This window comes from Petromyzon marinus, chromosome 73 (assembly GCF_048934315.1).
Source record: "Petromyzon marinus isolate PM22_M1 ecotype Great Lakes invasive population chromosome 73, UKy_Petmar_22M1.pri1.0, whole genome shotgun sequence".
In the NCBI taxonomy this organism is placed as follows: Eukaryota; Metazoa; Chordata; class Hyperoartia; order Petromyzontiformes; family Petromyzontidae; genus Petromyzon; species Petromyzon marinus.
The window spans coordinates 9,470,377-9,485,813 of NC_133739.1; the positions used below are offsets into that span (position 1 = coordinate 9,470,377).

The window sequence follows — 15,437 nt, forward strand, 5'->3', positions numbered from 1 at the left end:
CACGGTTAACGTGGTGACGGTGACGCGGTTAACGTGGTGACGGTGACCCGGTTAACGTGGTGACGGTGACACGGTTAACGTGGTGACGGTGACGCGGTTAACGTGGTGACGGTGACACGGTTAACGTGGTGACACGGTTAACGTGGTGACGGTGACATGGTTAACGTGGTGACACGGTTAACGTGGTGACGGTGACGCGGTTAACGTGGTGACGGTGACATGGTTAACGTGGTGACGGTGACACGGTTAACGTGGTGACGGTGACACGGTTAACGTGGTGACGGTGACGCGGTTAACGTGGTGACGGTGACGCGGTTAACGTGGTGACGGTGACGCGGTTAACGTGGTGACGGTGACGCGGTTAACGTGGTGACGGTGACGCGGTTAACGTGGTGACGGTGACATGGTTAACGTGGTGACGGTGACGCGGTTAACGTGGTGACGGTGACACGGTTAACGTGGTGACGGTGACGCGGTTAGCGTGGTGACGGTGACACGGTTAACGTGGTGACACTGTTAACGTGGTGACGGTGACGCAGTTAACGTGGTGACGGTGACACGGTTAACGTGGTGACGGTGACGTGGTGAACGTGGTGACGGTGACACAGTTAACGTGGCGATGGTGACGCGGTGAACGTGGTGACGGTGACGCGGTTAACGTGGTGACGGTGACATGGTTAACGTGGTGACGGTGACGCGGTTAACGTGGTGACGGTGACGCGGTTAACGTGGTGACGGTGACGCGGTTTAACGTGGTGACGGTGACACGGTTAACGTGGTGACGGTGACGCGGTTAACGTGGTGACACGGTTAACGTGGTGACGGTGACACGGTTAACGTGGTGACGGTGACGCGGTTAACGTGGTGACGGTGACGCGGTTAACGTGGTGACGGTGACACGGTTAACGTGGTGACGGTTAACGTGGTGACGGTGACACGGTTAACGTGGTGACACGGTGACGCGGTTAACGTGGTGACGCGGTTAACGTGGTGACACGGTTAACGTGGTGACGGTGACGCGGTTAACGTGGTGACACGGTGACGCGGTTTAACGTGGTGACGCGGTTAACGTGGTGACGCGGTTAACGTGGTGACGCGGTTAACGTGGTGACACGGTTAACGTGGTGACGGTGACATGGTTAACGTGGTGACGGTGACGCGGTTAGCGTGGTGACGGTGACACGGTTAACGTGGTGACGGTGACACGGTTAACGTGGCGATGGTTACACGGTTAACGTGGTGACGGTGACGCGGTTAACGTGGTGATGGTGACGCGGTTAACGTGGTGACGGTGACACGGTTAACGTGGTGACGGTGACATGGTTAACGTGGTGACGGTGACGCGGTTAGCGTGGTGACGGTGACGCGGTTAACGTGGTGACGGTGACGCGGTTAACGTGGTGACGGTGACGCGGTTAACGTGGTGACGGTGACGCGGTTAACGTGGTGACACGGTTAACGTGGTGACGGTGACACGGTTAACGTGGTGACGGTGACGCGGTTAACGTGGCGACGGTGACATGGTTAACGTGGTGACACGGTTAACGTGGTGACACGGTTAACGTGGTGACGGTGACGCGGTTAACGTGGCGACGGTGACGCGTTTAACGTGGTGACACGGTTAACGTGGTGACGGTGACACGGTTAACGTGGTGACGGTGACACGGTTAACGTGGTGACGGTGACGCGGTTAACGTGGTGATGGATAACGTGGTGACGGTGACGCGGTTAACGTGGTGACGGTGACGCGGTTAACGTGGTGACGGTGACGTGGTTAACGTGGAGACGGTGACGCGGTTAACGTGGAGACGGTGACGCGGTTAACGTGGAGACGGTGACGCGGTTAACGTGGCGACGGTGACGTGGTTAACGTGGAGACGGTGACGTGGTTAACGTGGAGACGGTGACGCGGTTAACGTGGCGACGGTGACGCGGTTAACGTGGTGACGGTGACACGGTTAACGTGGTGACGGTGACGCGGTTAACGTGGTGACGGTGACGCGGTTAACGTGGAGACGGTGACACGGTTAACGTGGTGACACGGTTAACGTGGTGACGGTGACGCGGTTAACGTGGTGACGGTGACACGGTTAACGTGGTGACACGGTTAACGTGGTGACGGTGACGCGGTTAACGTGGTGACGGTGACGCGGTTAACGTGGTGACGGTGACGCGGTTAACGTGGTGACGGTGACGCGGTTAACGTGGTGACATGGTTAACGTGGTGACGGTGACATGGTTAACGTGGTGACGGTGACACGGTTAACGTGGTGACGGTGACACGGTTAACGTGGTGACGGGTGACACGGTTAACGTGGTGACGGTGACACGGTTAACGTGGTGACGGTGACACGGTTAACGTGGTGACGGTGACATGGTTAACGTGGTGACGGTGACATGGTTAACGTGGTGACGGTGACATGGTTAACGTGGTGACGGTGACGCGGTTAACGTGGTGACGGTGACACGGTTAACGTGGTGACGGTGACACGGTTAACGTGGTGACAGTGACACGGTTAACATGGTGACGGTGACGCGGTTAACGTGGTGACGGTGACACGGTTAACGTGGTGACGGTGACACGGTTAACGTGGTGACAGTGACACGGTTAACGTGGTGACAGTGACACGGTTAACGTGGTGACAGTGACACGGTTAACGTGGTGACGGTGACACGGTTAACGTGGTGACGGTGACACGGTTAACGTGGTGACAGTGACACGGTTAACATGGTGACGGTGACGCGGTTAACGTGGTGACGGTGACACGGTTAACGTGGTGACGGTGACACGGTTAACGTGGTGACGGTGACGTGGTTAACGTGGTGACGGTGACGCGGTTAACGTGGTGACGGTGACATGGTTAACGTGGAGATGGTGACACGGTTAACGTGGTGACGGTGACATGGTTAACGTGGTGACGGTGACGCGGTTAACGTGGTGACGGTGACGCGGTTAACGTGGTGACGGTGACGTGGTTAACGTTGTGACGGTGACACGGTTAACGTGGTGACGGTGACATGGTTAACGTGGTGACGGTGACGCGGTTAACGTGGTGACGGTGACGCGGTTAACGTGGTGACGGTGACGCGGTTAACGTGGTGACGGTGACGCGGTTAACGTGGTGACGGTGACGCGGTTAACGTGGTGACGGTGACACGGTTAACGTGGTGACGGTGACGCGGTTAACGTGGTGACGGTGACACGGTTAACGTGGTGACACGGTTAACGTGGTGACGGTGACACGGTTAACGTGGCGACGGTGACGGTGACATGGTAACGTGGTGACAGTGACGCGGTTAGCGTGGTGACGGTGACACGGTTAACGTGGTGACGGTGACACGGTTAACGTGGTGACGGTGACGCGGTTAACGTGGTGACGGTGATATGGTTAACGTGGTGACGGTGACGGTGACATGGTTAACGTGGTGACGGTGACACGGTTAACGTGGTGACGGTGACACGGTTAACGTGGTGACGGTGACGCGGTTAACGTGGTGACGGTGACACGGTTAACGTGGTGACGGTGACACGGTTAACGTGGTGACGGTGACACGGTTAACGTGGTGACGGTGACATGGTTAACGTGGTGACACGGTTAACGTGGTGACGGTGACACGGTTAACGTGGTGACGGTGACGCGGTTAACGTGGTGACGGTGACACGGTTAACGTGGTGACGGTGACGCGGTTAACGTGGTGACGGTGACACGGTTAACGTGGTGACGGTGACATGGTTAACGTGGTGACGGTGACACGGTTAACGTGGTGACGGTGACACGGTTAACGTGGTGACGGTGACGCGGTTAACGTGGTGACGGTGACGCGGTTAACGTGGTGACACTGTTAACGTGGTGACGGTGACACGGTTAACGTGGTGACGGTTAACGTGGTGACGGTGACACGGTTAACGTGGTGACGGTTAACGTGGTGACGTGACACGGTTAACGTGGTGACGGTGACGCGGTTAACGTGGTGACGGTGACACGGTTAACGTGGTGACGGTGACATGGTTAACGTGGCGACGGTGACGGTGACATGGTTAACGTGGTGACGGTGACACGGTTAACGTGGTGACGGTGACACGGTTAACGTGGTGACGGTGACACGGTTAACGTGGTGACGGTGACACGGTTAACGTGGTGACGGTGACGCGGTTAACGTGGTGACGGTGACGCGGTTAACGTGGTGACGGTGATATGGTTAACGTGGTGACGGTGATATGGTTAACGTGGTGACGGTGACATGGTTAACGTGGTGACGGTGACACGGTTAACGTGGTGACGGTGACACGGTTAACGTGGTGACGGTGACGCGGTTAACGTGGTGACGGTGACACGGTTAACGTGGTGACGGTGATATGGTTAACGTGGTGACGGTGATATGGTTAACGTGGTGACGGTGACATGGTTAACGTGGTGACGGTGACGCGGTTAACGTGGTGACGGTGACACGGTTAACGTGGTGACGGTGACACGGTTAACGTGGTGACGGTGACGCGGTTAACGTGGTGACGGTGATATGGTTAACGTGGCGACGGTGACGGTGACATGGTTAACGTGGTGACGGTGACACGGTTAACGTGGTGACGGTGACACGGTTAACGTGGTGACGGTGACACGGTTAACGTGGTGACGGTGACACGGTTAACGTGGTGACGGTGACACGGTTAACGTGGTGACGGTGATATGGTTAACGTGGTGACGGTGATATGGTTAACGTGGTGACGGTGACGCGGTTAATGTGGTGACGGTGACACGGTTAACGTGGTGACGGTGACACGGTTAACGTGGTGACGGTGACACGGTTAACGTGGTGACGGTGATATGGTTAACGTGGTGACGGTGATATGGTTAACGTGTCTCCCCCCCCCCGTGTCTCCTCAGACGAAACTTGGGGAGTTTGACACCAGAAATCCATCCCCTCCAAGACAACTCATGTGGTTAGTGGTGGTTGTTGTGGTTGTTGTTGTTGTTGTGGTTGTTGTGGTTGTTGTGGTTGTTGTTGTGATGGTTGTGGTTGTTGTGGTTGTTGTTGTGGTTGTTGTGGTTGTTGTTGTGGTTGTTGGTGTGATGGTTGTGGTTGTTGTGGTGGTTGTTGTTGTGGTTGTGGTTGTTATGGTTGTTGTGATTGTTGTTGTGATGGTTGTTGTTGTGGTGGTTGTTGTGTTGGTTGTTGTAGTTGTTGTTGTTGTTGTTGTGGTTGTAGTTGTTGTTGTGGTGGTTGTTGTTGTGGTTGTGGTGGTTTTTGTTGTTGTGATGGTTGTTGTTGTGGTGGTGGTTGTGGTGGTGGTGGTTGTTGTGGTGGTTGTTGTTGTGGTTGTTGTGGTGGTTGTGATGGTTGTGTTTGTTGGTGTGATGGTTGTTGTGATGGTTGTGGTTGTTGTTGTTGTGGTTGTTGTTGTGATGGTTGTAGTGGTTGTTGGTGTAATGGTTGTTGTGGTTGTTGTGATGGTTGTGGTTGTTGTGGTGGTTGTTGTTGTGGTTGTTGTTGTGGTTGTTGTTGTTGTTGTTGTTGTGGTTGTTGTTGTGGTTGTTGGTGTGATGGTTGTTGTGGTTGTTGTTGTGGTTGTTGTTGTGGTTGTTGTGGTGGTTGTTGTGGTTGTTGTTGTTGTGGTTGTTGGTGTGATGGTTGTTGTGGTTGTTGTTGTTGTTGTTGTGGTTGTTGGTGTGATGGTTGTTGTGGTTGTTGTGGTTGTTGTGGTTGTTGTTGTTGTGGTTGTTGTGGTGGTTGTTGTGGTTGTTGTTGTGGTTGTTGGTGTGATGGTTGTTGTGGTTGTTGTTGTTGTTGTGGTTGTTGTTGTGGTTGTTGTTGTTTTGTTGTTGTTGTTTGTTGTTGTAATGGTTGTGGTTGTTGTTGTGGTTGTTGTGATGGTTGTAGTGGTTGTTGTTGTGGTTGTTGTGGTTGTTGTGATGATTGTAGTGGTTGTTGTTGTGGTTGTTATGGTTGTTGTTGTCGTTGTTGTGATGGTTGTAGTGGTTGTGGTTGTTGTTGTGATGGTTGTAGTGGTTGTTGTAATGGTTGTTGTGGTTGTTGTGGATGTTGTGATGGTTGTTGTGCTTGTGGTTGTTGTTGTGGTGGTCGTTGTTTTTTTGGTTGTTGGTGTGATGGTTGTTGTGGTGGTTGTTGTGGTGGTTGTTGTGGTTGTTGTTGTGGTGGTTGTTGTGGTTGTTGTTGTGGTTGTTGTAGTTGTTGTTGTGGTTGTGGTGGTTGTTGTTGTGGTTGTGGTGGTTGTTGTTGTGGTGGTTGTTGTGGTTGTTGTTGTGATGGTTGTTGTTATGGTTGTGGTTGTGGTTGTTGTTGTGATGGTTGTTGTTGTTATGGTTGTTGTTGTTGTGGTTGTTGTTGTTTTGATGGTTGTTGTGATGGTTTTTGTGGTTGTTGTGGTTGTTGTGATGGTTGTTGTTGTTGTGGTTGTTGTTGTTGTTGTTGTTGTGGTTGTTGTTGTGGTTTTTGTTGTGGTTGTTGTGGTTGTTGTTGTGATGGTTGTTGTTGTGGTGGTTGTTGTTGTGGTTGTTGTGGATGTTGTAGTTGTTGTTGTTGTTGTGGTGGTTGTTGTTGTGGTGGTTGTTGTTTTGGTTGTTGTTGTGGTTGTTGTTGTGGTGGTTGTTGTTGTTGTTGTGGTTGTTGTGGTTGTTGTTGTGGTTGTTGTGGGGTGGTTGTTGTGGTTGTTGTTGTTGTGGTTGTTGGTGTGATGGTTGTTGTGGTTGTTGTTGTTGTTGTGGTTGTTGTTGTGGTTGTTGTTTTGTTGTTGTTGTTTGTTGTTGTAATGGTTGTGGTTGTTGTTGTGGTTGTTGTTGTGGTTGTTGTGATGGTTGTAGTGGTTGTTGTTGTGGTTGTTGTGGTTGTTGTTGTGATGATTGTAGTGGTTGTTGTTGTGGTTGTTGTGGTTGTTGTCGTTGTTGTGATGGTTGTAGTGGTTGTGGTTGTTGTTGTGATGGTTGTAGTGGTTGTTGTTGTAATGGTTGTTGTGGTTGTTGTGGATGTTGTGATGGTTGTTGTGCTTGTGGTTGTTGTTGTGGTGGTCGTTGTTTTTGTGGTTGTTGGTGTGATGGTTGTTGTGGTGGTTGTTGTGGTGGTTGTTGTGGTTGTTGTTGTGGTGGTTGTTGTGGTTGTTGTTGTGGTTGTTGTAGTTGTTGTTGTGGTTGTGGTGGTTGTTGTTGTGGTTGTAGTGGTTGTTGTGGTTGTTGTTGTGATGGTTGTTGTTATGGTTGTTGTTGTTGTGGTTGTTGTTGTTGTTTTGATGGTTGTTGTTGTTGTGATGGTTTTGTGGTTGTTGTGGTTGTTGTTGTGATGGTTGTTGTTGTTGTGGTTGTTGTTGTTGTTGTGGTTGTTGTTGTTTTGATGGTTGTTGTTGTTGTGATGGTTTTTGTGGTTGTTGTGGTTGTTGTGATGGTTGTTGTTGTTGTTGTGGTGGTTGTTGTTGTGGTTGTTGTGGATGTTGTAGTTGTTGTTGTTGTGGTTGTTGTTGTTGTGGTGGTTATTGTTGTGGTGGTTGTTGTGGTTGTTGTTGTGGTGGTTGTTGTTGTTGTTGTGGTTGTTGTTGTGGTTGTGGTGGTTGTGGTGGTTGTGGTGGTTGTTGTGGTTGTTGTTGTGGTTGTTGTTGTTTTGTTGTTGTGGTGGTTGTTGTGGTTGTTGTTGTGGTTGTTGTTGTGGTGGTTGTTGTGGTTGTGGTTGTTGTTGTGATATTTGTTGTGATGGTTTGTTGTTGTGGTTGTTGTGGTGGTTGTTGTTTTGTTGTGATGGTTGTTGTTGTGATGGTTGTTGTGGTTGTTGTTGTTGTTGTTGTAGGTGCGGCTATCCAGGCCAAGGCCCCCCGGTGGTTGTGGTGGAGTGTGATGACGTCATGATGCTCACCAGCTGCAACAACCATCACGAACCAATCAGGTACAACCACAACAACCACAACAACCACAACAACCACAACAACCACAACCACCACAACCACCACAACCACAACCACCACAACCACAACAACCACCACAACCACCACAACCACAACCACCACCACCACAACCACAACACCACCACACACCACCACAACCACAACCACCACAACCCACCACAACCACAACCACCACAACCACAACCACCACAACCACCACCACTACCACCACAACAACCACAACAACCACCACAACCACCACAACCACTACCACCACAACAACCACCACAACCACAACCACCACAACCACTACCACCACCACAACAACCACAACAACCACCACAACCACAACCACCACAACCACTACCACCACCACAACCACCACAACCACCACAACCACAACCACCACCACAACCACAACCACCACCACAACCACCACAACCACCACTACCACCACAACCACAACCACAACCACCACAACCACAACCACCACAACCACCACAACCACAACCACCACAACCACAACCACCACAACCACCACTACCACCACAACCACAACCACCAAAACCACAACCACCACAACCACCACAACCACAACCACCACAACCACAACCACCACAACCACCACAACCACAACCACCACAACCACCACAACCACCACAACCACAACCACCACAACCACCACTACCACCACACCACAACCACAACCACCACAACCACCGCAACCACAACCACCACAACCACCACAACCACAACCACCACAACCACCACAACCACAACCACCACAACCACAACCACCACAACCACCACAACCACAACCACCACAACCACCACAACCACAACCACCACAACCACCACTACCACCACAACCACAACCACCACAACCACCACAACCACAACCACCACAACCACCACAACCACAACCACCACAACCACCACAACCACAACCACCACAACCACCACAACCACAACCACCACAACCACCACAACCACCACCACAACCACCACTACCACAACCACCACAACCACAACCACCACAACCACAACCACCACAACCACAACCACCACAACCACAACCACCACTACCACCACTACCACAACCACCACCACCACTACCACAACCACCACAACCACCACAACCACTACCACTACCACCACAACCACTACCACTACCACCACAACCACTACCACAACCACCACAACCACCACCACAACCACCACAACCACCACAACCACCACCACAACCACCACAACCACCACAACCACCACCACAACCACCACCACCACCACTACCACCACCACTACCACCACAACCACCACACTCACCACCACTCTCACCACCACACTCACCACCACTCTCACCACCACACTCACCACCACTCTCACCACTACTCACCACTACTCACCACTACTCACCACCACTACTCACCACCACTACTCACCACTACACTCACCACTACACTCACCACTTCTGCTATACTCACAGACACCCCTATACTACAGCTACACTCACACGATTGTTGTTGTGGTTGTTGTGGTGGTTGTTGTGGTTGTTGTTGTTGTTGTGGTTGTTGTTGTGGTTGTTGTTGTGGTTGTTGTTGTGGTTGTTGTGGTTGTTGTTGATGTTGTGGTTGTTGTTGTGGTGGTTGTTGATGTTGTTGAGATTGTAGTTGTTGAGATTGTTGTTGTTGTTGATGTTGTGGTTGTTGAGATTGTTGTTGTGGTTGTTGTTGTGGTGGTTGTTGTGGTGGTTGTAGTTGTTGTAGTTGTTGTTGATGTTGATGTTGTTGTGGTTGTTGTTGTTGTTGTGGTTGTTGAGATTGTTGTTGTGGTTGTTGTTGTGGTTGTTGTTGTTGTTGTGGTTGTTGAGATTGTTGTTGTTGTGGTGGTTGTTGTGGCCAGGTTCCCCGTGGACTCTGACAGTGTGATGGTACAGGAAGTGGACGGCGTCCGAATCCTCAACAAGTACAGCCACGACTTTGTGTACCGTCTTTCTGGTGAGTAGTGGTGAGTAGTGGTGAGTGTGGTGAGTGTGGTGGTGAGTGTGGTGGTGAGTGGTGGTGAGTAGTGGTGAGTGTAGTGGTGAGTGTAGTGGTGAGTAGTGGTGGTGAGTGTAGTGGTGAGTGTAGTGGTGAGTAGTAGTGAGTGTGGTGGTGAGTAGTGGTGGTGAGTGTGATGAGTAGTGGTGAGTGTGGTGAGTGTGGTGGTGAGTAGTGGTGAGTGTGGTGAATAGTGGTGAGTAGTGGTGAGTGTGGTGGTGAGTGTAGTGGTGAGTAGTGGTGAGTGGTGTTGAGTGTAGTGGTGAGTAGTGGTGGTGATTAGTGGTGAGTAGTGGTGGTGAGTAGTGGTGGTGAGTAGTGGTGGTGAGTAGTAGTGGTGAGTAGTGGTGGTGAGTGTAGTGGTGAGTAGTGGTGAGTGTAGTGGTGAGTGTGGTGGTGAGTGTGGTGGTGAGTAGTGGTGAGTAGTGGTGAGTGTAGTGGTGAGTAGTGGTGAGTAGTGGTGAGTGGTGGTGGTGAGTAGTGGTGAGTGTAGTGGTGAGTGTAGTGGTGGTGAGTGTGGTGGTGAGTGTAGTGGTGAGTGTAGTGGTGAGTGTGGTGGTGAGTGGTGGTGAGTAGTGGTGAGTGTAGTGGTGAGTAGTGGTGAGTAGTGGTGAGTGTAGTGTTGAGTAGTGGTGAGTGTGGTGGTGAGTAGTGGTGAGTGTAGTGGTGAGTGTGGTGGTGAGTGTGGTGGTGAGTGTAGTGGTGAGTGTGGTGGTGAGTGTAGTGGTGAGTAGTGGTGAGTAGTGGTGAGTAGTGGTGGTGAGTGTAGTGGTGAGTGTAGTGGTGAGTAGTGGTGAGTGGAGTGGTGAGTGTAGTGGTGAGTGTAGTGGTGAGTAGTGGTGAGTGTAGTGGTGAGTAGTGGTGAGTAGTGGTGAGTGTAGTGGTGAGTGTAGTGGTGAGTAGTGGTGAGTGTGGTGGTGAATAGTGGTGAGTGGTGGTGAGTGGTGGTGAGTGTGGTGAGTGGTGGTGAGTAGTAGTGTGTGTAGTGGTGAGTAGTGGTGAATAGTGGTGAGTGTGGTGGTGAGTAGTGGTGAGTAGTGGTGAGTGTAGTGAGTAGTGGTGAGTAGTGGTGAGTGTAGCGGTGAGTAGTGGTGAGTAGTGGTGAGTGTAGTGGTGAGTAGTGGTGAGTGTAGTGGTGAGTAGTGGTGAGTGTGGTGAGTAGTGGTGGTGAGTGTAGTGGTGAGTGTAGTGGTGAATAGTGGTGAGTGTGGTGGTGAGTGTAGTGGTGAGTTGTGGTGAGTGTAGTGGTGAGTAGTGGTGAATAGTGGTGAGTGTGGTGGTGAGTGTAGTGGTGAGTGGTGGTGAGTAGTGGTGGTGAGTAGTGGTGAGTGGTGGTGAGTGTAGTGGTGAGTAGTGGTGGTGAGTAGTGGTGAGTGTGGTGAGTGTAGTGGTGAGTAGTGGTGAGTAGTGGTGGTGAGTAGTGGTGAGTAGTGGTGGTGAGTAGTGGTGAGTGTAGTGGTGAGTGTAGTGGTGAGTGTAGTGGTGAGTAGTGGTGGTGAGTGTAGTGGTGAGTGTAGTGGTGAGTGTAGTGGTGAGTAGTGGTGAGTAGTAGTGGTGAGTGTAGTGGTGAGTGTAGTGGTGAGTAGTGGTGAGTGTAGTGGTGAGTGTAGTGGTGAGTGTAGTGAGTAGTGGTGGTGAGTGTAGTGGTGAGTGTAGTGAGTAGTGGTGGTGAGTGTAGTGGTGAGTGTAGTGGTGAGTGTGGTGGTGAGTGTAGTGGTGAGTAGTGGTGAGAGTAGTGGTGAGTAGTGGTGAGTAGTGGTGAGTGTGGTGGTGAGTGGTGGTGAGTGTGGTGGTGAGTAGTGGTGAGTGTAGTGGTGAGTGGTGGTGAGTAGTGGTGGTGAGTAGTGGTGGTGAGTGTGGTGGCGAGTAGTGGTGAGTAGTGGTGGTGAGTAGTGGTGAGTAGTGGTGAGTGTGGTGAGTGTAGTGGTGAGTAGTGGTGAGTGGTGGTGAGTAGTGGTGAGTAGTGGTGGTGAGTAGTGGTGAGTGTAGTGGTGAGTAGTGGTGAGTGTAGTGGTGAGTGTAGTGGTGAGTAGTGGTGGTGAGTGTAGTGGTGAGTGTGGTGGTGAGTGTAGTGGTGAGTGCAGTGGTGAGTAGTGGTGAGTAGTAGTGGTGAGTGTAGTGGTGAGTGTAGTGGTGAGTAGTGGTGAGTGTAGTGGTGAGTGTAGTGAGTAGTGGTGGTGAGTGTAGTGGTGAGTGTAGTGGTGAGTGTAGTGGTGAGTGTAGTGGTGAGTGTAGTGAGTAGTGGTGGTGAGTGTAGTGGTGAGTGTAGTGGTGAGTGTGGTGGTGAGTGTAGTGGTGAGTAGTGGTGAGTAGTGGTGAGTAGTGGTGGTGAGTGTGGTGGTGAGTGTGGTGGTGAGTAGTGGTGAGTGGTGGTGAGTAGTGGTGAGTGTAGTGGTGAGTAGTGGTGAGTGTAGTGGTGAGTAGTGGTGAGTGGTGGTGAGTGTGGTGAGTGGTGGTGAGTAGTGGTGAGTGTAGTGGTGAGTAGTGGTGAGTGTGGTGGTGAGTAGTGGTGAGTGTGGTGAGTGTAGTGGTGAGTGTAGTGGTGTGTGTAGTGGTGAGTGGTGGTGAGTGTAGTGGTGAGTGTGGTGGTGAGTGTAGTGGTGAGTGTGGTGGTGAGTGTGGTGGTGAGTGTAGTGGTGAGTGTAGTGGTGTGTGTAGTGGTGAGTGGTGGTGAGTGTAGTGGTGAGTGTGGTGGTGAGTGTAGTGGTGAGTGTGGTGGTGAGTGTGGTGGTGAGTAGTGGTGAGTGTAGTGGTGAGTGTAGTGGTGAGTGGTGGTGAGTGTGGTGGTGAGTGTAGTGGTGAGTGTAGTGGTGAGTGGTGGTGAGTGTGGTGGTGAGTGTAGTGGTGAGTGTGGTGGTGAGTGTGGTGGTGAGTGTGGTGGTGAGTGTAGTTGTGAGTGTGGTGGTGAGTGTAGTGGTGAGTAGTGGTGAGTGTGGTGGTGAGGTGTGGTGGTGAGTGGTGGTGGTGAGTGTAGTGGTGAGTAGTGGTGAGTGTAGTGGTGAGTGTAGTGGTGAGTAGTGGTGAGTGTAGTGGTGAGGAGTGGTGAGTGTGGTGGTGAGTGTGGTGGTGAGTGTGGTGGTGAGTAGTGGTGAGAAGTGGTGAGTGTAGTGGTGAGTAGTGGTGAGTGTAGTGGTGAGTGTAGTGGTGAATGTGGTGGTGGTGAGTGTGGTGGTAGAGGTTGTTGTTGTTGATGGTTGTTGTGGTTGATGGTTGTTGTTGTGTAGAGGCATCTGTGAAGGTGTTGGTGATGGTGGTTGTTAATGCTTGTTGTTGTTGATTGTTGTTGATGGTTGTTGTTGTTGATGGTTGTTGTTGTTGATGGTTGTTGTTGTTGATGGTTGTTGTTGTTGATGGTTGTTGATGGTTGTTGTTGTTGATGGTTGTTGTTGTTGATGGTTGTTGATGGTTGTTGTTGTTAATGATTGTTGTTGTTGTTGTGTAGAGGCGTCTGTGAAGGTGTTGTTGATGGTTGTTGTTGTTGTTGTTAATGATTGTTGTTGTGATTGTTGTTGTGTAGAGGCGTCTGTGAATGTGTTCAGGATCGGCTCCATGGAGCCCGGAGCTCTGTTGCTGGAGGCCAGCAGAGAATACGAAGTGAGTCAACAACCACAACAACAACCACAACATCAACAACAACAACCACAACAACAACTACAACAACAACAACTACAACTACAACAACTTCAACAACAACAACAACTACAACAACTACAACAACAACCACAACAACCACAACAACAACTACAACAACCACAACAACAACTACAACAACCACAACAACAACCACAACAACAACCACAACAACAACAACAACATCAACCACAACAACAACAACCACAACAACAACCACAACAACAACAACCACAACAACAGCCACAACCACAACAACTACAACAACATCAACCACAACAACAACCACAACAACAACCACAACAACCACTACAACAACCACAACAACAACAATGTCAACAACATCAACAACAACAACAACATCAACCACAACAACAACAACCACAACAACCACAACAACAACAACAACCACAACAACTACACCAACCACAACAACCACAACAACAACAACCACAACAACAACCACAACAACAACAACCACAACAACAACCACAACAACAACAACAACCACAACAACAATAACCACAACAACCACAACAACAACAACAGCCACAACAACAACAACAACAACCACAACAACCACAACAACAACAACCACCACAACAACCACAACCACAACAACCACAACAACCACAACAACCACCACCAACCACAACTACAACCACCACAACACAGTGTCACACAGAAGGCTGTCTCCTGCTGTGTGTGAGTGAGTGAGTGACAGGTTACCCGTGTCTCACACACACACACAGCGTCACACAGAAGGCTGACTGTCTCCTGCTGTGTGTGTGTGTGAGACAGGTTACCCCGTATCACACACACACACAGCGTCACAGAGAAGGCTGACTGTCTCCTGCTGTGTGTGTGTGTGAGACACGGGCTAACCTGTCACTCACACACTCACACAGCAGGAGACAGCCTTCTGTGTGACGCTGAGTGTGAGTGAGTGACAGGTTACCCCGTGTCTCACACACACACAGCGTCACACAGAAGACTGACTGTCTCCTGCTGTGTGAGTGTGTGAGTGACAGGTTACCCCGTGTCTCACACACACACACAGTGTCACACAGAAGTCTGACTAGCTCCTGCTGTGTGTGAGTGAGTGACAGGTTACCCCGTGTCTCACACACACACAGTGTCACACAGAAGGCTGACTAGCTCCTGCTGTGAGTGAGTGAGTGACAGGTTACCCCGTGTCTCACACACACACAGTGTCACACAGAAGGCTGTCTGTCTCCTGCTGTGTGTGTGTGAGTGACAGGTTACCCCGTGTCTCACACACACAGTGTCACACAGAAGGCTGACTGTCTCCTGCTGTGTGTGTGTGAGTGACAGGTTACCCCGTGTCTCACACACACACAGTGTCACACAGAAGGCTGACTGTCTCCCTGCTGTGTGTGAGTGAGTGACAGGTTACCCCGTGTCTCACACACACAGTGTCACACAGAAGGCTGACTAGCTCCTGCTGTGTGTGTGTGTGAGTGACAGGTTACCCCGTGTCTCACACACACACACAGCGTCACACAGAAGGCTGACTAGCTCCTGCTGTGTGTGTGTGAGTGACAGGTTACCCCGTGTCTCACACACACACAGTGTCACACAGAAGGCTGACTGTCTCCTGCTGTGTGTGAGTGACAGGTTACCCCGTGTCTCACACACACACAGTGTCACACAGAAGGCTGACTGTCTCCTGCTGTGTGTGAGTGAGTGAGATGTTACCCCGTGTCTCACACACACACACACACAGAAGTCAGACTGTCTCCTGCTGTGAGTGAGTGAGTGACAGGTTACCCCGTGTCACACACACAGCATCACACAGAAAGGCTGACTAGCTCCTGCTGTGTGTGAGTGAGTGACAGGTTACCCCGTGTCTCACACACACACAG

The 15,437-nt window shown here is 51.1% G+C and overlaps 1 protein-coding gene across 2 annotated transcripts in view; it reads left to right on the plus strand.

Moving 5' to 3' along the window:
* The window catches only part of LOC142906988 (vacuolar protein sorting-associated protein 16 homolog), an 82,967-nt gene that overhangs the window by 13,485 nt on the left and 54,045 nt on the right, over positions 1 to 15,437 (plus strand). For both annotated transcript variants that reach the window (XM_076055885.1, XM_076055884.1), the window contains exons 2-5: positions 4,884 to 4,939; positions 7,789 to 7,884; positions 9,785 to 9,879; positions 13,439 to 13,515. In XM_076055885.1, the coding sequence (XP_075912000.1) occupies positions 4,935 to 4,939; positions 7,789 to 7,884; positions 9,785 to 9,879; positions 13,439 to 13,515 (273 nt within the window). In that variant the 5' untranslated portion in view covers positions 4,884 to 4,934. The remainder of the gene's footprint in view (positions 1 to 4,883; positions 4,940 to 7,788; positions 7,885 to 9,784; positions 9,880 to 13,438; positions 13,516 to 15,437) is intronic.